This window comes from Polypterus senegalus, chromosome 16, assembly GCF_016835505.1.
Source record: "Polypterus senegalus isolate Bchr_013 chromosome 16, ASM1683550v1, whole genome shotgun sequence".
NCBI classification, from domain to species: domain Eukaryota; kingdom Metazoa; phylum Chordata; class Cladistia; order Polypteriformes; family Polypteridae; genus Polypterus; species Polypterus senegalus.
The window spans coordinates 84727543-84749783 of record NC_053169.1 but is presented as its reverse complement, the minus strand read 5'-3'; the positions used below and the strand labels follow the sequence as shown (position 1 = coordinate 84749783).

The window sequence follows — 22241 nt, the reverse complement described above, 5'->3', positions numbered from 1 at the left end:
TTCTTTATGTATTTAATTATTTCTTCATAAATTTATTTCAGTAACCCCACACTCAACATGAAATGAAAACTGTCATTATCACTCTCTCTAAAGAGGCTTTTTTAGTTCTTACCAACTATAGTTTTACCCCACTGCCAACTGAGGAAAGAGTATAACTAAGATGCCAGTGAGTGATGAGGCAATTTTTTTTTAAATTTCTGCTGAATCTGGAAGCTGTCTTGAGAGAACGATTACAGTATTTATTGTTTCTCATAGCATAATGAGTAGTGCTAATTGAAGTCACTGAAGTTGATTTTTTAAACTTTTACAATTTTAATTGAAAGCAGGAACTTAAGTTGCTTGATGTCTACAGGCTGTGCTGTGTTAAGTACCTGAGAGCCTGAATACATCTACCATTTCCACAAAATAATAGGAAATGCATGAAACCCACCTGAAATGAAGGATGGAAAACAAAAAGCACCCATATTGTATATGTACAAAAATTTTATGAAATAAAATATAATGTGGTCTGCTTTTGGCCCGTACATCTTTACAATTTCAATATAACTGTATAAGTGAATAATTTTAAGTATACAAAAAGAATAACAGTAATGAATTCACTGTCCCAGTACTTAAGGAGGACACTGTATTATGAGCCATACTTCATAAATTGTTATTGAAGCTAATTCTGTCTTCTATCGGGAATAGACAGCTGTAGTCCTAAAGTATTGCAATATTTACAAATTTGTATTGATAGATAAATCTTTATTGTCATTGTCACCTTTACAAAGGAACAACAATGAAATTGAAGGTGCTGTCGACTCAGTGTGAGGCATAATAGTTAAAAAAAAAAAAAAAGGAATTGTAATAAAAGTACATTACACATATATACAAATTGCACTGGCTAAATGTACAAATTGCACTGGTTGACTTAAGGTCTATATTACCCATTTAGAGAATGACTAGCGACTGGGAGCCCGATGAAATTCTACATTTGTGAAATCCATACTTTCTCTGCAAAGAATTACTTGTTTTTTTAAGTCCTTGAAACTATTTTGTTATCACGGCACCGATTTGTGCTTAAAATAGACCTTTTTGGCCGATGTAATAAAGTGCTTCCTGTTTAAACGGGGCTGCGAGACGTGAACTCAGCTCTTCGGTGCACCTCATTTGATTTTTTTCGGCAAACAAATTTTCAAAACAAACCGTATTTTACAACCCTAATCAGAGTCGGAGCAATAATTATGTTGGTGTGGTCATTTTAGATCTGAGATCGGCTAAAATTTAAACAATGACCGTTGTTAATACCCAGCCGTCATTACTCAGTTTGCCAATAGATGTCAAAAGGACAGATACCAAAACCGAACTGCCCAAAGATAGATTTCGACGTACCAAACAAATGGCGATACGTTCTAAATTACTTACGGTTTCGGAGCTGTCGAAGGGTTTAAAAGTTATTTGACGATTTTAGTCCTGGAAAATATGCCCCACCAAACCAGCGTTCCAAAAACCAACCAAACTTATTGTTATCTGCTTGAACCAAAACCGACTTACTATACTTGGCCGTCCACCAGCGTCACTGAAACATTAGAACATTCTTAGCCAATCATGCAATACTGCGTCCACTTTTGCCACGTTATGTTCTAACTACAGAGGCAAAGTCCCATTACATGGTTCTATCTTGTATTGAGTCGAGGTATTGCCACAAACACTATACATATGGGATATTGACGCGAACACCATACATAGATAGATAGATACATACGGATAGTATCAAATTATACATAAGGATATGGAGCAGTTTTATTTGAGTTCAGGGCCATGATTGCTTTTGGATAAAAACACCAACCGTCTTTGTAAATCATAAACAAGTACCTGTCTTCCATTTAACCTGTAGTCTTAATGTTCCTTCTTTTTCTTGTACACTTTAAATGCATTTAGTAAAATCCCATGACACATGTTTTGCTTTTCTAATAAAAGCACAGAATATGAATTCCATTGTGTAATCCTAGGTCATTGAATTATATCTGGCTTCTTTGACTTCTTTTTTCAGTTTATTTGATTTGAAGACAGTAAAGAACTGTGATGACTGAGCACTGAGTATATATCATTTTTATTCACACTTCTGCCTGTAAACATTTAAGGCATTTTAGGAAAAGTGTATACTGAAGACAGGTTTTTTTATAGCAATAGCAAATCCAATTTCAGTGCAAAATTAAACAAAAAATAAGTCTTGTTTAGAAAAATCAGAAGGAATCGGCCTGTGGTTAGCAAATTAGTTGAAATGAAAGCTAAAATTAAAATGTAGTGAATACACAGCTCGAGAGATAGGTTGCCAAAGTACTTAGAGCTACTTTTTGTATGAAAATGTGCTATATAAATAAATGTTGTTGTTGTTGCCTACCTTATCTTTACATATTAGAAAAAAAACACCCTTTTTCATATTTCCTTATCTTCCCAAAGGTCCAAAATGCTAAGCAAGTAAACAGTGGTCTGAAACAGAAGATGGAAGCAGGTATAGATGACTACAGACTGCCTGAGGTAAATAATATTTACAAATTTAATTAAGATGTGATTACAACATTTACATTACAAAGCCAAATGCTTAATGTAAAAAAAATTGCTTTAAACAGGTTATTACATATAAACATGTTTCCTCAAATCTTAGATTTCTAGATAAAGAAAGATTCACTGAGAAATTAACTGCTTTGGTAGGATTTTAATATATATTTTGTCCCTTCCCACAACAGAAGAATTAAAAAAATACTCAAGTCGCACAGAGAAAGATAACAAATCTATTGCATTTTCAGCTGTAACCAGTATGTTTCCCCCAGAGTATGGAGCACCCTCTTCATCGTGTCTGTTATTTCTTCTAGTGAAATCTGGAATAGATTGCACAGTCCTTATTGAGGTAGTCTTTGAGATACCAAAGTACTGCAGCCATGACTTGGTGAAAATAATGGATTTTACAATGAATGTTAACCTTTACCAATGCTTTCTATTTGTAGTGTAACCAGAAAATAAATGCCCGATGGACTACTGATGAACAGCTTCTTGCAGTTCAAGGCAAGTCAAGATGCTGTACTTAGCTTAGAAAAAATAAATTCTCTTTGTTTTTGATATACAGTAGTAAACAAGGATCATGTCAATGTGAGGTCATACGTAGAGTTTTTCTGCGACATTTTCTAGGACCGAAGTTTTCTAATATATATTAATGACACAGAAAGACACGGTGTGTGATTATTATCATATGTCCCGCCCATATTGGAGGGATAGCAAATACCAAAGAAGCAGAAACAATTGTTTGCAATGATGGTTACATCTTGCAAAACCTGATAAAGGTACCCAAGTACAAAATTATTGATACAGGTAAAAGGACTGCTAAATACAATAAACATGATTTTGACTTACAGGAAGCAAACTCTGAAAGTATTTAGAAATATTTTGTCCTCTATGCAATATACAAGAGAATGTTAAACTACAAATATTAAGTTATGTTGTAAAATACAAATTAAAGGTTGTCATGTACTGTTCCACTCACAGAGTCACTAGAATGGTGATGTAGCTTAGCAAAGAACAGCAACTAAGTACACCTCCGAACTAAAGGGTTGGAAGTCTGAGGGACTGAACGTTTCAAGTTTTGAACAGTAAGGCTTACCTAGGAACATAATCCAGGCTTTGAAAATTCTGCAGGCATTGAAAGAGATGATCCAGTAGAACTTTTGAAGTAAACACTGTTGCATATTGGAGTTGCATTCAAAAGTGAAACTAAAACTGCTTCTTTGCATAAATGACTATGGCATCTGGAACAAACAGCTGAGCCATGCAGTTGAAGCAGAGACTTTGATGGCTTTTAAAGAATATCTGGATTTTACTGAAGGCTACCCAGACAAATCTGAATGCCTGAATGGTCTTCTCTGGTAACATTTCTTTTGTTCTTATTATTTACTTATTTTTTGCTTTTACATTTTTACCTGTAAGAAAGTGGCTTGAGAGAAGAAGGTAAAGATACAAATTACCCTCACATGAAGACTTTTCAGTAGCGGGTACATATATGGTAGTATCCTTCCAGAACCTAAATTTGAAACCCCTGTTCAAGAATAAATAAGCATAGGAAGGTTAACCTGCAGTACATATTGTGCAAGTGACACGAAAGAAAAGATCTGAAGAGTTTGAGAAATGCAATTCACTATGTTCCTTGATTTTGACTGTATTTCAGTTTATATTGATTGGCTATCCCTAAATTGCCATCATTTTAGTATTTTGTGATTCAGCCTAACTGTATTTTACAGTTTATTCTGCCCACTGGCTGTCTCAAGTTTGTTCTTGTTTTTTATTAAACCACAGAAATCTTAGACTGGAGCGATGTCCTGTATATCTTTCTATACAGCTAGGCTTGTATTTTCAATCCAACTGCTAGTATTTTAGTAGGCATCATCAGGTGAATGATTTCCAGTTATAACAATATATACATTTTATTTTACTTTTGCCATATATACATAAAACAAACACTGACAGAACTACAGAAGAGTTTGAACTATGAATTCATATTAAGTGTATGAATCTCATCAGTGTTTTATAGTTTAGCATTTGATTATAGTGACAATTCTGATTTTCGGCGCAGTGTCATTGGCACTGTTTCATAGTTCTGTATTCATTTTTTTTAATCATGTTTTCTAAATATTGCATTTGTGTATTTTCTGAAATGTAAGCATTTTATCGAAGAAATTCCTTTAATGTGGTCTGCAGTTGTCTTTTTTTGTGGGACAGATTAAAATGTGACTTTAACTTTAGATACCTTAGCTACTTACTGTGAGTAATTTCAAATGAAGTCCATTTGTTGCTTCATTGTCTAGGTGTCCGAAAATATGGGAAAGACTTCCAGGCTATTGCTGATGTTATCGGTAATAAGACCGTAGGTCAGGTAAAAAACTTCTTTGTGAACTATCGTCGCCGATTTAACTTGGAGGAGGTGCTGCAGGAGTGGGAGGCAGAACAGGGAACTCAGGCCCCCAACGGTGAAACTGCTACCTCAGGGGAGGATGGGAAGAATGCTTCCAACACCCCATCAGGGAAAAGTACCGACGAAGAGGAAGAGGAGGTGGTGGAATTTTCTCTACTTGCCTTTCACTAACCTAGGCCATAAGAATAACACGGTGCAGTAAATAGATGAGTTGAATAGTAAAGACAGCTACTCCTTTGCTGTCTGAAACATTTCACTGTAACATGACTTGATTTTGGGCTGCACATAATACAATTGTAATGTAGCTACTAATATTATTTGCTATACTCGTTAATAAGAATGTCTTTTTGAAGAGAGCAATAGAAAAAAAAAATCTGTTGTGCAGCAAGATTCCAAACTAATGCAGGACTATACTGATAACTTAATGTTGTGCAACATTTGGTGTGCTTTATTCTCAGCAGCGATTTGAAATTTTAGTGGCTAGACAGATCGTAGTAAATATGGGTGATTTTAGACATAAAAATTAAACATCATTTGCAGGGAAATATATAGCTTTAATTGTTTTTGCTATATTTCATTTCTGCTATTAACTTAATGTATCATTACTTTAAAATATTGTATATCAGTAATTTGGCTCATATTAATATGTAAAGTGTGCCATTAAAAATCACGCCCATAATTTTTATAAATTGTAAATGTGTTTTTTTTTCTTTCTTTTAATGCCCAGGCTCCTGTAAGCACAGCTTCTGGTCCATCACCACCAGCTCAGACGTCTTCTGCTGCTCAAACATCTCTAACTCCTTCGTCTTTAATAAACCAGCCCCCCCCACTTCTACGGCCTTCCCTTCCGGCAGCACCAGCTCTCCATCGGCAGCCCCCTCCACTTCAACAACAGGCACGGTTCTTGCAGCCAAGACCCACTCTAAACCAACCACCTCCACCATTGATACGTCCTGCCAATTCAATGCCCCCACGTCTGAATCCAAGGCCAGTTATTCCAATAGTTGGTGGTGGACAGCAGCCTCCCACGTTGATTGGAATTCAGGCTGATGCACAGTCTTCCTCCCTGCACTAAATAAGCTGCAATTTAAAACTCTGAAGAAAATGGAAAAAAGAACTTTTGCACATTGTGAAAAAGCTAACTTTTCAGTTTGCATTATGTTTGGTGCATATTGTAACAGTTAAAGAAAGTGATTTTTTTATTATTTTTAAGGGCCCAAGTTTGGTGGAATAGAATATTTTTCTTTCTGTACAAAGCAAAATATCTCAAAACTGCACATAAAGACTGTATATACAAGACAAATACAGACGTGACTGAAAAACATGTTTGAAGTAAAACAGTTTTCAATCTGGCCAATACATAGTGATGAGATCTTATTTGAAATGAAAGGATAAGTATCTGTTACATGTGTATTTACAGATTTAGCCAAAGTTACCTGCTTAACTACCAAAAGCATTTCTTTTTTAATTTTTCAGAGTTTGTTTTTTTGTTGCACCACTCAGAAACCTGTTATACGAAGACACTAAAAATAGTTTCATTGACTACTATGAAGTATTGGAACAGTCTTGTTCATGTGGAGTGCATTACTTTTGTATGGAAAGGAATTACCATTATTTTTTTTTTTTCTGTGGGCATTTGGTAGTTCCAAGCATATGTGCTAAATTTCTTTTAAAATGGCTCAGTTAATTATTGTATTAAAAGTGTTATTTTTCTTTGTTACAGAACTAATCATTATCAGTCATGTGTATATAAGCATTTATTTATTTTTCTATTTGGTGCTATTAACTTGAGTATTTTTGCAGATGTGCAGAATATTTATTGCTGTAAAAGTGCACTTAAGTCCACAGACGTGATGAAAACACAAGGAAAGAACTTAAGTTGCTGTTGTTAAAGAGAAGTAACAATAATGAAGTGTCGTTTGATTAGCTCTCCAAACGTTGACATAGTATAAAGTAGATTGATACTGTGGATTATAAAATGTTAAAAGTCAAAATCATTTTGAAATTAGATTAAAAGGGAGCAAAACATGTGTTAAACAAATAACCGTTATTTTTTAAAAGGTGTGTGAAAGTGGGGTTCCTTAACATTCCCCATCTTACAGTAGTGTATGTTTCCATGTGTTATTTTTAGAAACCAAGCTAAATGGAAGCTGCAAGTGCATTAATACTGTATGTAGAATCAGGTCTTGTCTGTGTCTCACTGTCAATGTTCAAAGTTTCTCTGCATTGGATAGATTGGCACGTATTTTCATTACTGGTAGTTTAAGATAAAGATGCATTACTGGTAGTTGATAAAGGTGCATTGGACTAGGGGTTTGCATTTAAAACTATGTGTTTTATTTATTATTATTATTATTATTTTTGTAATGCTACAGCTAGAGGATTTTCTAGAAGGTATATAACAAAGTAGTAAAAGTAAAGCTAAAAGAACAAATGCTTCAGAGAGCACCTGTCACTGCTGTTTATCGTAGTTCTGGGGTCAGGAGTCTTTTATTTGGAGACATTTCTCATGTTAGTTTTACCTGCTGTGATCTGTATTAAAAGAACATGAAATGGCAGTGACTGCTTTAGTGGTATGATTAGATTTTAATAAAAAAAGCATGAAACCTGCTGATTATTTCAGTATGTGATCTGTTGAAAATGTGTAATAACTGCTTGCTTTTGTCGGGCAGTAGAGAGAATTTTGTGTTCCCTGTGGCCTTAAAGTGTGTTTACATCATTTGGTTATGGTATCTGTGAACCTAAGCAATCTGCTGTAGTCCTTTTTAAAACACTATGTAGCAGTTCTCACTTGAAATGCCAGTAATTAAACATGTCTAAACAGTTGTAACTTGTCAGGTTGAATCTGAAGATTTTACAATTTCTTTTTCAGTTCTTGTTTTAAATGGGTTTATAGGGATTATAAAAAAATATATATATGATTTCTGGCAAAAACTAATCTTAGACACATTGCCAGTCAAATTGGAGTAACAATGATCAGACTTCTTTTTTAAAGGTGATTCAAGAATCACCCAGTACTGTGTAGATGATTTCTTCTCCCTGACAGATATGGTTTCCAAGTAAGTATTCTATATAGACTCAAATTTGAAATGTAAATTGTTTTTTTTTATTTTTAATGTTCCGTTGTAGAGAAAAGCCAAGCAAAATGACACCTTTTATTGGCTATATATAGCCAATAAAAGGTGTCATTTTGCTTGGCTTTTCTCTACATTTATAATGGCTAACATGGTACAACACCCTAATGTTCCGTTTAAACTTTAATGAATCACTAAAATGTAGTTTGGTTTCAGCTTATTAACATTATAATTTATATATTTTCTCTTTCCATCTTGTACATCTTTACATAAATTGTAAAGAAAAAACTTAACACCATTACTGAGCTTGGGTGAGTTTATTGTACTGTAATCATCCGTGTCATCTTCAGTGAATACCTTGATTAATATTCAGATGGATTGGTTTTCTGTGAAACAGTTGTGTGGTTACCTCAACCTTTAAGGAAAGAGAACTCTGGAGCACTTTGGTAAATTAGACTCTTTACCACTTTATAACTCAAGTTTCTTTCTGTAACTATGTAGAATATAATGTACATTTTGGAAACATTACCATATTTACTTTCAATATTAATATTTTTGTATATAACAATAAAATGGGGGAAAATCTCTATTGTGTACTATGACAGATGTGACAAATTTAAGTACCCATTATGTAAATGTTAGTTTTCTGCATGTACACTGGCTGTAATTACTTTCGTTAATAATTAGATGACTACATGCCTGTTTTAAGAAACAATTAAAGTTCACTAGTGTTTGTGCAGAGGCATTTAAGTTATGTGGTTTGTACTTATTTCTTAATAGGGATCATTAGGGATTTGTGCTACTGTAAGTTTTATGTTTTGAACACAGTGTTGTTATTTTTTTTTTCAGTTGCACGCTAAGCTAAAATGGTTGAAAGCATCCTGCTTCTCTAAACATAAGATGTTGGCAATGAAGATCTGCATGCACACATCCTATACTGGTACTACAGAAGAACAATTTATGGGGTTATTGACTGTTTTTTTGCCTTTTTTTCCTTTTCCATTATTTTTTTCTCCTCCTGAAATGCTTGATTTAGACAATCAAATGGCTCTAGTTGGAACATGCACATAGTCTGTCTAGTATTATGTAGAACTTCCCTTTGCCAACAGACGTGCCTGAATTCATTGAGCCTTATGTTCAGCAAAGTGCTGGAAACACTCATAGGGGAATTTGTCTCATGCTGACTTCACAACATCAAGCAGTTTTCACTGTCACTGACATGGTACATTATCCTGCTTAAGGTTATCATTTTGACTATGGCCAAAGAGGGATTCACAAAGTCAGCAATAACGTTACGTACGCTGTGAATGGCATTCACGTGACTCTCACCTTGGTATTAAAAGGCCTGATGTGTGTCCAGAAAACGTCCCAAACATTCAGCTAAACTACCAGTCTGCCCCTTTGACACAAGGCAAGAATGGATTCATGCTGTATGGAACAAATTCTAACCCTGCTGTCTACACGTTTCAGCAAAAATTGATTCTGTCAAGTGGGGAAGTCAATTTTCCAGTCATCATTGACTAGTTTTGTAGATCACCTGTCCACTGTGGTCTCAGTAACAGCAGTGCAGTAAGGCCTTGTCTTCTGCTGCTATAGTGTTTGTGCTTTAAGATTTTGTTGGTTGTGCTTTCAGAGATGCTCCTTCATTGTAATGTATTATTTGAGTATTTGTGCTCACCCTACTTCTCTCATCAGCTAAGTGTTTTTCCCTAAAGTAATGGAATTCTTGTTTATAACACCATTCTGTGTATATTCTATAGAATGTAATACACAAAAATCCCAGGAGGGCATCTGTTTCAGATTTGCTAGAACCACCACTCCTGGCATAGTCGTAATACAGTCAAAGTCACTTAGATCACATTCTAATGGTTGGTTAAACAGGAGCGGTGAAGCATTGAGTATGACTACATGTGTTTTTATTGAGTTGTAGCCACATGTTTGTCTGTCTGAGAAAGATTGTGCTAATAAGCAGGGGTGCAAAATTTGCAAGCTTATCACACACTTGAACATTCTACTTATTCTTGAAGTCTATATAACATTGGTAATAGAAGCAGCATCTAAGGACTGGGGCTGGATGGTATTTAGCACTGCCATGACAGCCCAAGGTTCCAGGGTTGAGTGAAGCTGTCAAATTGAAGAAGGACTCCTTTTGTGCTAAGGCAGCAGGAGGGTCTTAAGATCTGACAAAGAGAAATGAACAAGAAAAGATGTCCATAGCCAAAGGTCTGTAAGTCGGAGACCAAATGGAATGACCTCTGACTGGTTCAGGCAAGCCATTTGATGATTTGGAAAGACGTGGGACACTGGCCATACTGCCCTTGGCAAGTGGGGGGAAATGGGGAAATCATCAAGAGCAATCAGACAAAACTGATAAATCCAGTGTGTACTAGGAATGCATTGGATATGTGATTCCTTTTGTTTCATTCTGAATATTTTTTATTTTTGAAAATATTTTCTTACCGTAGTTGTAATGCCATTGTATTATTATTGGTGTGGCTGTTTTTCATGGGTGCAGCCATGTTGTAGGAAGCAATGGCATCTATTGTTGGTCTCATGCTTCTGGTTGCTACTGAAAGAAACATCAGAAATTTTATTTTGGAACAACTTTACTATGAAAACAAAACTATTTAGGCTACTGTTATGGATTTCACTACATTTTCCACTTTGTAATTTGTCTAATGTTTTGGTTTTAGAAAAAGATCGCACTGATTCTTATATTACTAACCCTGGCTTTTGCTTAATGAATCCTTGCCAAGGCCATTCAGAAGGAAGTCTGCTATGCTCTTATCAGTTCAATTTTGATGGAACTTTTTAAGTGTTTAAAGTAAACACAACACTGGTGGACATTTCCTCTTTGGAAGAAAAACTATACACTCTATCATGTAGTATTTGGTCCATTTCTCTCACAAAAATCATTGTGATGGAAAACAAAAAAAAATTGGAGATGGATAATATGTGACAAGAAATTCAGAAAGCTGTTGCTGCTGTGAGGTATAATGGCTCTTCAATGTTGAATGGTATTGGGAAGAGTGTCTAAAGGCCTGCAAACTGGGGTTGTGGTTCCCAAAAGGCTGCAAATGGGTATGTTATAACTATGTTGGGATCTCATTCCATGGACCCAGTCAGGAAAGCTAAAAGCGAAGTATAGGAATGGAGACTTAGACTGGAGGCTGCGAATTCTCAGAACCAGAAGAAGGAATATGAATTGCCTGGAACAACTCTTCATCCTTGCAAAAGGACATGGTGATTGTGGAAATTTCCCAGTGCTGTTTCTGTCATGACCAGCAAGCACATAAATCAAAGAAAATTCATTTATACAGTGTTTTTAGCAATGGCACTGTTGGTATTATTGGAGGGGATGACACTGATCACAACAATATTTTGTCATCATCTAACTCAGTTGGAATCTCCATTAATTTTACTGAATCAACCTGCAATCTAGGAGTTATTTTTGACTCTAGCATGTCATTTAAAGCGCACATTACAAAGTTGTCTAAATCATGTTTCTTCCATTTTAAAAATGTTAGGAAATTAAGGTGTTTACTAAATAAACAGGATTGTGATAAATTTATTTCTAGTAGGCTTGACTACTGCAATGCGGTGTTCACTGGATGTTCAAACTGTTCTTTATACAGCATCCAGTTAATTCAAAATGCTGCTGCAAGAATTATTACAAGAACAAGAAAATGCGAACACATAACTCCAGTTCTTAAATCCTTACACTGGCTCCCGGTTAAGTTTAGGGCAGATTTCAAAATCCTCCTTTTAACAAATAAAGCATTAAATGGCCAAGGTACAGCTTACTTGTCTAAACTTATCATGACTTACAAACCGTAACGCACATAAAGATCTCAAGATGCCGGTCTGCTTATGATTCCAAGAATTAATAAAATAACAGTGGGAGGTCGAGCTTTTAGTTACAGGGCCCCTAAGCTGTGGACCTGCCTGCCTGCTACTATAAGAGATGCCCCTTCAGTCTCAGCTTTCAAATCCCGGCTGAAGACTCACAAAGTTCAGTTTAGCACACCCTGACTGGAGCTGCTGATTAACTGTACAGACCACATCTCTGTTGTCAGTTATTAGCACTAAAACATAAGTAATATGACAGTTATAATTTGTTACTAACCCTCACCTGTTCTGTTTCTCTAATAGGTACTCAAATGTGGCACTTGGTGCCTCTGCCCACCTGCTAAGTTGGTTTGCCTGCCTAAGGTAAAATCATCTCTGATGGAAGATCGCAGGAATCATCGGGTAGAAGGGTTCTTTCATTGGATTGGCTAGCCCAACGCTGACTCAGCTGTGGAATGGCCAATAGGGGGAGGTAGCTTGATGGCCGAGGTCTCTAGTGGCGCTTTTCCACTGCATAGTACGGCACAGCACGGTTCAGTACAGCTCACCTTGGTTCGGCTCAGTTCGGCTCGGTTTGCATTTCGACTGCAGTTTAGTACCGCTTTAGAGTGGGCGGGATTATTCACATGTCGTTATAGTTGCGCCGACCTCCTGAAAAACTTTTTCATTCCGCGTCGCCCCATCCAGCTCTCGCTGGATCCGCTCCTCAGCTACCAACGAGATGAACGTCTGTACTTCCTCAATAGACCGCGAAACAGCCATTTTTGGTTAAAACAAAATGGTGCGTCCGAACCTTCGCTGGCTGTGCTAAAAATCTAGCGGGTCTGTTGTGTCTCGTGTCGCAAGTTCAGTGACACAGTAATGACAATTTTCTCCAGCCAATCAGTGACCAGCAGAGTTTACACGTCACGTTTTGGTAATGGTTCGGCGCGCTTGGAACCTCGGCTGAGGTGGTACTAAAAAAAGGACCAGGTACCAGGTACTGTTCCCAGTGGAAAACCCCCCAAAAGTGAGCTGAACTGAACCGTGTCGTGCCGTACTATGCAGTGGAAAAGCGCCATAGGACTCTGAACAAATCCAAATTGTATTCTGTGATATCATCTCCTGTTGAATTCTGCTCTGTACTTGTAATATTTCTATTGCACTTTTATATTGTATTGAGGATTACTTGTGTTCTCGCCTGTGTATTGTATTGTATATACCCCCATTTTTTGACACCCACTGCATGCCCAACCTACCTGGAATGGGGTCTCTCTTTGATCTGCCTTTCCCAAGGTTTCTTCCATTTATTTTCCCTACAAGGGAACAAGGGTTTTTTTTTTTGGCGAGTTTTTTCTTGTCTTCTTAGAGAGTCAAGGCTTGGCTGTCAAAAGGCAGGGTCTGTTGAAGCCCATTGTAGCACTTCTTGTGTGATTTTGGGCTATATAAAAATAAATTGTATTGTATTATATTGTATTTAAGCAGCTTTCACAGCAGAGCCGGACCTAGACAATTTCGGGCCTGAAGCAAACTGATACCGAGGGCCCCAGAAGGGGAGTCTGTTGCTCCATTGGGCCCTCCGTAGCAGCGTCACAGCTTCAGCTGTGGGCCCAAAGCGGTCGCTTCGTTCACTTCGCCCTAAGGCCAGCTCTGTTCACAGTAGCAGAAATATCCTTGTTCTGATTTGGCAGAAGTCAGGAGATGAAGTGAGGTAAAAAATATGTTTGAGAGTGGATACCAGAGTGAGAAAAAAAAGATCTTTCAAATGAACCAGAAAACACTAAACAACAATCAGAATTCATTAGTCAGAAATTGAGTCTAGAAAACGTTATGGGAAACATGCAGAAAACTGTTGACTGTGAAATGCTGAATCAATCCACGAGGAAGAAATGCCTTTGGTGACCCTTTTAACTGGTCACGCTTATGACGTCATGTGCCATACGCTCTCGGGAGACCCCCTAGGCAATGGCTTGCAAAATGCTGCCACTCACAAGAATCCAAAACAACATCATGAGAAGAAAAAAGGGTAAGTCTTAAAGGAATGAAGATAGCAAAAATAAATTTTCACTTTGAGGTGTAAAACCCAATGTAAGACAAATAAAAGTCCAAAAAAACACTTCAAATGAGGCAGAAAGAATTACTAAAATGCACCACGAACACACTAGTATATAGATTGTGAGTTTTGAGACCTCCAGTCCCCCAACTGCACTGTGCACAGACCCTCTGCCAATGCCGGCAGGCACCGGTTGTCCAATGCCAGTGCACCTGCAAGCTTACCGTCTCTGCGCGCCTGTTGCCCGCTGGTTGATGAGGGGCTGACCGTGTGTTGACTTGCTGTTTACTCACTTGTGCATGAAGTCTGTCTACTCTTTTAGGAGCTGCAGGATGACAACAGCGTGGTTTCCGAGAGTACTGAAGAGACAGCTCCCGTTTGGATAACTTTGAGATGACAATACAACTGATCCATTTTTAAGAAATCTGGACTTCCTTTCTTTTCTCTTGTGCAAGTCTGTGACCCACACATTACAATTTTGTACGCAGACATCAGTTTTTGAACAAGAACTTTGATTATGATTTTTGCACGCTATTTTTGGCACTTCATCTTCAGTATTTATTTGTTGACTTCCTTGTTTTGAGCAGCTGTCTGATTTCAGACCATTCTTTTGTTCGTGCCTTCATTTACTGGTCCAGAGTGTATCTACATTATGTCTGCGGTGCTGCTGCAGAGCTGTGCAATTGAGTGAGAGCCTCCTTTAGCTTATGCTGAAAAGGTGCTTAATTCTGAGAGAATCCAAAAAGTTGCAAGTTCAAGGCCGGCTGCCAGTAGTTACCACTGTGCAAATCTGAAGGCTCGTGGCTTACAGTATATGTGTGTGTGTGTGTGTGTGTGTGTGTGTGTGTGTGTGTGTGTGTGAGCCCACGAAAGAACACTTGGCATAGCTGACAGGATTTGCACTGTGGTGTGAGGCGAAGTGTGGTGGTGTTGTGCTTACAACCTGTCCTTGCACCTAGAGAAGAGTCAGTTCATTGAGGGTCGCTAGCTGGCACAACTATGCAGAGTCCACAAGAGTTTACTTCATCCCTTTTAGTCAGTATGGGCAGCTGCCTATCTTATATAGCTCCTAAACTGACAATGAAACACTACACTGCTGAAAAAATACAAAAAAAAACAGGAACACCAAAGGACAAAATGTGCAAAACATACAAAGAAAAACAACATGCACTGGCACAAGTGCTTCAAAATAATCAAATACGGTAAATAAATGTCCCTCTTTTCCCAAAAGATCAGAACATGCTTCCAGGTTTGTATACAGAACATCCCACAATGGCTGTAAAGATAACTTGACCATGCCCATGCTATTAACTATGTGACCATACCTGCCACATCACACTGTCTCGTCCAAGTGATGTCATAATGTGCTAGTCATCTTGGATCCTTGGAAGCAATAGGAGATTGTCAGGAAGCAAAAGAAAAATATGATAGATGAGAGGCAGAGACATGACAGGTAGAGAGACCTGTGGGTAAAATCAACAAAAAAGGAACCAGTATGGTAGCTGAAAGAAAAAAAGTACAAGAAATAGCTTACAACATATGAAGAGCAGTGAAAGTTTAACGGGGTCCAATTTGTGCCGAGTTTTTTGTTTTCTTTCGTTGGGCACCTTCCAAAAGACATAACAGCGGGAGCAGTACAGACACTTCAATTAAGGAGGTACTTTCCAACAAACAGCACTCTCCGGGCTTACTAACTTACTGTCTGAGTCTGTGTGCCAACTGTTCTTTTTCACACTACTGTATTTTTTTCACACACATCGGTAGAAAAAAGAATGTAATATTTGCAACGTGTAATTTATAGTAATAAGTGGCCGATAGTCTTGAACAGTCCTCCATATCTGTGTGAATTTCCCCTTGGGATTAATAAAGTATCAATCTATCTATCTATCTATAATATAGTGCCTTTCCTATCTATCTATCTATCTATAATATAGTGCCTTTCCTATCTATCTATCTATCTATAATATAGTGCCTTTCCTATCTATCCATCTATCTATAATATAGTGCCTTTCCTATCTATCCATCTATCTATCTATCTATAATATAGTGCCTTTCCTATCTATCCATCTATCTATCTATCTATAATATAGTGCCTTTCCTATCTATCTATCTATAATATAGTGCCTTTCCTATCTATCTATCTATCCCTTTGCCTTCTCATGAAGTAACTGGGTTAGAAGAAAAACCTGCAGCCACTGCAATCCTCCAGGACTGACACTGCTAGTCCCTGATTTAAAGAGTCCGAGTCTTAAATAGCAAATCAATTAAATTAAGTTAATTAACGGCTAAAAATGGCCACTAATTAAGAAAATGGTTAGAATGAAAACCTGTAACCACTGTGGCTCTCCAAGACTGAAGCTGGCCACCCCATTATAACTGGTCTAACCTTTCCAATGTTCCTCAAGTGAAAAAATGCAGTCCTAGTAAGATTTGGTGCAATTTAAAGCTTAGGTCGGAGTCCGTGAATACACCTTTCTATTCAAAAGAATACACGTGTTTTGCAATTACAATTAACAATAGCCAAGCCACTAGGAAAAGCAGGAATTTATGTAATGCATTAATATTTTACTCATGAACAACTGTGTATAGCATGTTTAAGAGTGGGCAGCTCCAGTGACCTAATAATAATCATATTACTTATTATTTGATTGATGCCTTTATCCAAGACAACACTTGAGATTACAATTGGTTCCATTTCTTTTGTTTTTCCAGTTGGAGCATAAGCAGGTGAAGTGTCTTGCTCACGGCCACACAGTGTCAACAGCAGGATTTGAACCTTCAACCTCAGGATTTAAAGTCCTAGGTGTAAAGCTTTCACTATTACATAACACTGCCTGCCAAAAATATTAGCCCTTGCTTGGTTAGAAGAAAAAAATAAAACTACAAATATTATGCACACTGATACACCTGATTAACCAACAGCACTATAACCAAGCCTTTAATGAGCTCTTGGGCACGGCCATCAGCAGTGTTTCTGTCTGCGGAGAGAGAGTGTCGACCTCGCCGACAAGTTTACTTACCTTGGCAGTGACATTCATGTCTCTAGTGACTCTTCTCATGAAGTCAGTAGATGGATTAGGAGAACATGGGGGTCATGAGGTAAAGGGGCGTGTGGCGCTCCCGATATTTATGCAAAAGGACGAAAGTACAAGTCTTTAGAGTTCTGGTGCTTCCTGTCTTGCTACATGGTTGCGGGACATGGATGCTATCCAGTGACCTTAGACGAAAACTGGACTCTTTTAGTACTGTGTCTCTTCAGAAAGTCCTTGGGTACAGCTGGTTTGACTTTGTGTTGCTCATGGAGTCCCGAATGAGGCACATTAGCTGCATTGTGAGGGAGCGTCAGTCACTGTATAGCACTACGGCCATGTGGCACATTTCCCAGAGGGTGATCCAGCTCACAGGATCCTCATTGTTGGGGTCCTGAGTGGCTGGACCAGGACAAGGGGTCGCTCATGTAACACCTGGCTGCAGCAGATAGAGGGTAATTTCCGGAGGGTGGGACTGGACCGCGTGTCTGCCTAGGGGGTTGCAAACCGGGATCCCGAGTTGTTTTATCGTGTAGTGTAGTGCATGCTCCCCAACTTAACTTGACTTGTCTATAACTGACGCCCATTGTCTTACACTGTACACTGGTAAGGAGGAGGAAGAGGAGGAGGCTGGGAACATGCGCCGATTACAGCGTGTTGCCGCACCCAGTGCTACCACCTCTCTGTTTTTCCACCTAGCTCTATATTGTTGTTCCTGTCTATGTTTCGATGTTTTTGTCTCCTGAGTCTCTTTGTTTTTTCATCATATATATTTCTTTTAGTACAATTCTTGAAGCTCCGGTTTCCTCCCACAGTCCAAAGACATGCAGGTTAAGTGCATTGGCGATTCTACAATTGTCCCTTGTGTGCTTGGTGTGGGGTGTGTGTGCCCTGTGGTGGGCTGGTGCCCTGCCTGGGGTTTGTTCCTGCCTTGCGCCCTGTGCTGGCTGGGACTGGCTCCAGCAGACCCCTGTGACCCTGTAGTTAGGATATAGCGGGTGGCACAATGACTGACTGACTGACTGACAATTCTTGAACAAACAGTTTCTTCTGTACATAAACTTATTATTTTGTACATCTTGACAGAGGAGGCCTTAGGAGTATGCGGGGCCTTGGGCGAGTGTCATATGCGGGGCCGAGAGCCATAAGTGTAGGCTATATACCGTACCACCACGCTCACGGGCTTGTCCGCCGCTAATGCTGTACGCCTTATTATTGTTAAAAAACAAGGTGTCTTATTCTGAAGAAATCCACCACATATCGTATTTCAGTCTATAACAGATTTGAATGTCTTGCAGAGGCCCTGCATATTTGTATGATGAGCCGACGGTGACAAAAGAATCTCCTATCGCGGGCCCCCCCTTAGGCATGCCCTAGTCGCCACCCCCAAAGGCCGCCTCTGACCTTGACAAAAACTATCAACTCTGCGCAGCACTAAAATGTAATTACTAGTCTGTGCATAACCAAATTAACTTGGTAATTTGTTTGGTGGCATGGGCCTTGACGTCACATCCTGCATAGTGCACATACAGGCCTTAATGTCAGCCAGTCATGTGCTGATAGCAAAACAGGTCATTAAATATCAACTGCTACCCTTGGAAAGCACCAACATCTGTCATCGAAAACATGAAAGAAGGACGGGGCCATAAATGATGTGGAGAGAAACTGAGAGAAAGCACAAACAGAAAAATTTAAAGTTGTTGATTTGAGTGAGTACGAGTTCTGTTTAATGTTCTGCTCCCAAGCTTGAATTTGACATTTTTATTTCCTTTATTTTGCCTTATACAATTTCTTGTATTAGGAATTTGTTAGCTTTTGCATACCCCTTTGGGTCAGAGCGATGGGTCAGCCATTGTACAGCGCCCATGGAGCAATTACAGGTTAAGGGTCTTGCTCAAGGGCCCGGCAGAGTAGGATCTCTTTTGGCAGTGACGGGGGATTCGAACCGGCAACCTACTGGATACCAGCGCAGATCCTTAGCCTCAGAGCCACCACACTATGATAAGTTTTTTTTGACACTTAGATTTATTTGGCAGACATGTGCTGCTGTTGTGTTTCATTAGAAAATTCCTTGTACACATCTATGTTTTTCTGTTTTTATTTGCTGACATAGTCTATGTTTTTCCTGAAAGTTAGAGCAGCAGCACTGCCCATACTCACCACACGACGAACCACGCGAATTGGGACCCAAGTGCAGCCGTCAGAGGGGTGTGCAGGACACAAGTAATTGCAACACAAACACTGACTTAATCAGTTTTAACGTGAAAAGATGCAGACAAAAGAAGAGAAGACGTGGGCCACAAGGGGGAAGAAAAGAAGAGCTGCTCAGGAAGCAGCAAGCGCATCAACCTCTGAGCAAATGAATGCTAAACGTACAGAGAAAGAGGATGAGAACTGTTAAAGCTGTTACTGATATATACACTGCTCATAAAAATTAAAGGAACACTTTAAAGAAACACATTAGATACATCAGATCTCAATATGAAGTTGGATATCTATACAAATAACGACAGGGCAATGTCTTAGGAACAAAAGGATGCCAAGTCTTTTAATGGAAATAAAAGTTTTCTGCCTACAGAGGGCTCAATTGTGTAGACACCCTAAAATCAGAGTGAAATGAAGATGTGGCAGGCTAGTCCATTTTTTCAAAAACTTAATTTCTGCTACTCAAAATGCTTTTCAGTATCTTGTGTGGCCCCCACGAGCTTGTATGCATGCTTGACAACGTCAGGGCATGCTCCTAATGAGACAACGGATGGTGTCTTGTGGCATTTCCTCCCAGATCTGTATGAGGGCATCCCTGAGCTGTTGTACAGTCTGAGGAGCAACCTGGCGGCGCCTAATGGACCGAAACATAATGTCCCACAGATGTTCTATTGGGTTTAAGTCAGGGGATCGTGAAGGCCATTCAATTGTTTCAATTCCTTCATCCTCCAGGTACTGCCTGCATACTCTTGCCACATGAGGCCGGGCATTGTCGTGCATTAGGAGGAAACCAGGACCTACTGCACCAGCGTAGGGTCTGACAATGGGTCCAAGGATTTCATCCTGATACCTAATGGCAGTCAAGATGCCGTTGTCTAGCCTGTAGAGGTCTGTGAGTCGCTCCATGGATATGCCTCCAAGATCATCACTGACCCACCACCAAACCAGTCATGCTAAACGATGTTACAGGCAGCATAATATTCTCCACGGCTTCTCCTGACCCTTTCACGTCTTTCACATATACTCAGGGTGAACCTGCTCTCATCTGTGAAAAGCACAGGACGCCAGTGGTGGACCTGACAATTCTGGTATTCTATGGTAAATGCTGATCGAGCTCCACTGCGCTGGGTTGTGAGCACAGGGCCCACTAGAGGACGTTGGGCCCTCAGACCACCCTCAAGAAGTCTGTTTCTGATTGTTTGGTCAGAGACATTCACACCAGTGGCCTGCTGGAGGTCATTTTGTAGAGCTCTGGAAATGCTCATCCTGTTTGTCCTTGTCCAAAGGAGCAGATACCAGTCCTGCTGATGGGTTAAGGACCTTCTATGGTCCTGTCCAGCTCTCCTAGAGTAACTGCCTGTCTCCTGGAATCTCCTCCATGCCCTTGAGACAGTGCTGGGAGACACAGCAAACCTTCTGGCAATGACACGTATTGATGTGCCATCCTGGAGAAGTTGGACTACCTGTGCAACCTCTGTAGGGTCCAGGTATCGCCTCATGCTACCAGTAGTGACACTGACTGTAGCCAAATGCAAAACTAGTGAAGAAACAGTCAGAAAGATGAGGAGGGAAAAATGTCAGTGGCTTCCACCTGTTAAACCATTCCTGTTTTGGGGGTCATCTCATTGTTGCCCCTCTAGTGCATCTGTTTTTAATTTCATTAACAGCAAAGCAGCTGAAACTGATTAACAACCCCCTCTGCTACTTAACTGACCAGATTAATATCCCCAAAGTTTCATTGACTTTATGCTATACTCTGATTAAAAAGTGTTCCTTTAATTTTTGTGAGCAGTATATTTACTGGAGAATATAACTTGACGAAACCGCTTAAACAGGACACGTGGACCTCGAAAGCGGGGCCTGGGGAGGTCGCCCCACTTACCACCCCCAAATGCTGCTCTTGGCTGCCGTGCAATGGGTGACACCTCGGTACCAAAACTGAACACTTTGGTGGACTGATGCCTATGTTACATGACCCTCATGATGACTTCAATTCCCTTTAGTTCCTACACTCAAATGTGGATTCAGCATTTATTAAACTTGTAAACTATCGAGGTCTCTCAGTTTTGCATCCGAAGCTGTTGTTTTGGTGTCATATATTAGCAACAAATTGAACAAAAAAATAATTTTGTATTTTATAGTATATGTTTAATATCTGCGTTTGCAAAGTCTAATTCGTGAAACTGCACTTTTTAATACGTTAGTTATGTGCTGCACTCAACGGAGTAGCAGCTCAGTGGCTGACGATCCATATTGGTAATACGAAGGCTGACCCCATATAAAAGTGGGAAATGCAAAGGAAGAAGATGAAGAAGAATAAATTAGCCTACATGTTGCACTCAGATACGATTAACACTACATATTCTTATAGACTCTGAATCGAGTAAATCATCTAATTTGTGTAAACATTCAAAATATGTAATACACGCCAGACGTTAGGGGCTGTCTTTGTGGTCCTCTCCGTGTTATAGCATTAGTACTGTATTATTGCTAGTGCACACAATTTTTATTATTTATATTATTCATCCATCTTCCAACCCGCTGAATCTGAACACAGGGGGTCTGCTGGAACCAATCCCGGGCAGGGTGCCAACCCACCCAAACACGGCCAATTTTGAATCGCCAATCCACTTAACTTTAATGTCTTTGGACTGTGGGAGGAAACCGGAGCGCCCGAAGAACATGCAAAATCCACGCTGGGAAGACCCGGAAGGCAAACCCGGGTCTCCTAACTGCGAGGCAGCCGCGCTACCACTGCGCCACCGTGCCGCCCTTATTTAGATTGAACGATGCATTAATTGTGGCGGAGTTTATGCTCCGGAGGAATGACGCACTCGCCCTCAGAAGCACGAAGAGATACAATGTAGTCGTTTGAGTCATCCAGCTAAGACCTGCTCCCTTAGCTGAGCGGCTTTGTGTACCTTTGTGTTGATGGCTCGCGACCTCGCAGCAAGTACGAAGAGACGTTTATTACATTAGCATGACAGTTTATTATGGTGAAGCTTTTTTATTCATAATAAATATTTTTCTGCACAGTTTGCCACCATTACTATAACAGTCCATTTAGCAGAAAAGTGTGTACCGCTAACACGGGGTTGGGGCGTGGAAAG

General features: G+C 39.3%; 1 protein-coding gene across 4 annotated transcripts in view; it reads left to right on the top strand.

The window, feature by feature from the left end:
* rcor3 (REST corepressor 3) overlaps nucleotides 1-7554 on the top strand; it is a 28306-nt gene extending 20752 nt beyond the window's left edge. For 3 of the 4 annotated variants that reach the window (XM_039738514.1, XM_039738517.1, XM_039738515.1), the window contains 4 exons: nucleotides 2443-2520; nucleotides 2988-3045; nucleotides 4836-5080; nucleotides 5670-7554. In XM_039738514.1, the coding sequence (XP_039594448.1) occupies nucleotides 2443-2520; nucleotides 2988-3045; nucleotides 4836-5080; nucleotides 5670-6017 (729 nt within the window). In that variant the 3' untranslated portion in view covers nucleotides 6018-7554. The remainder of the gene's footprint in view (nucleotides 1-2442; nucleotides 2521-2987; nucleotides 3046-4835; nucleotides 5081-5669) is intronic. The other variant, XM_039738516.1, reaches the window with a different exon arrangement.
* The last annotated feature ends 14687 nt before the right edge of the window (nucleotides 7555-22241 follow it).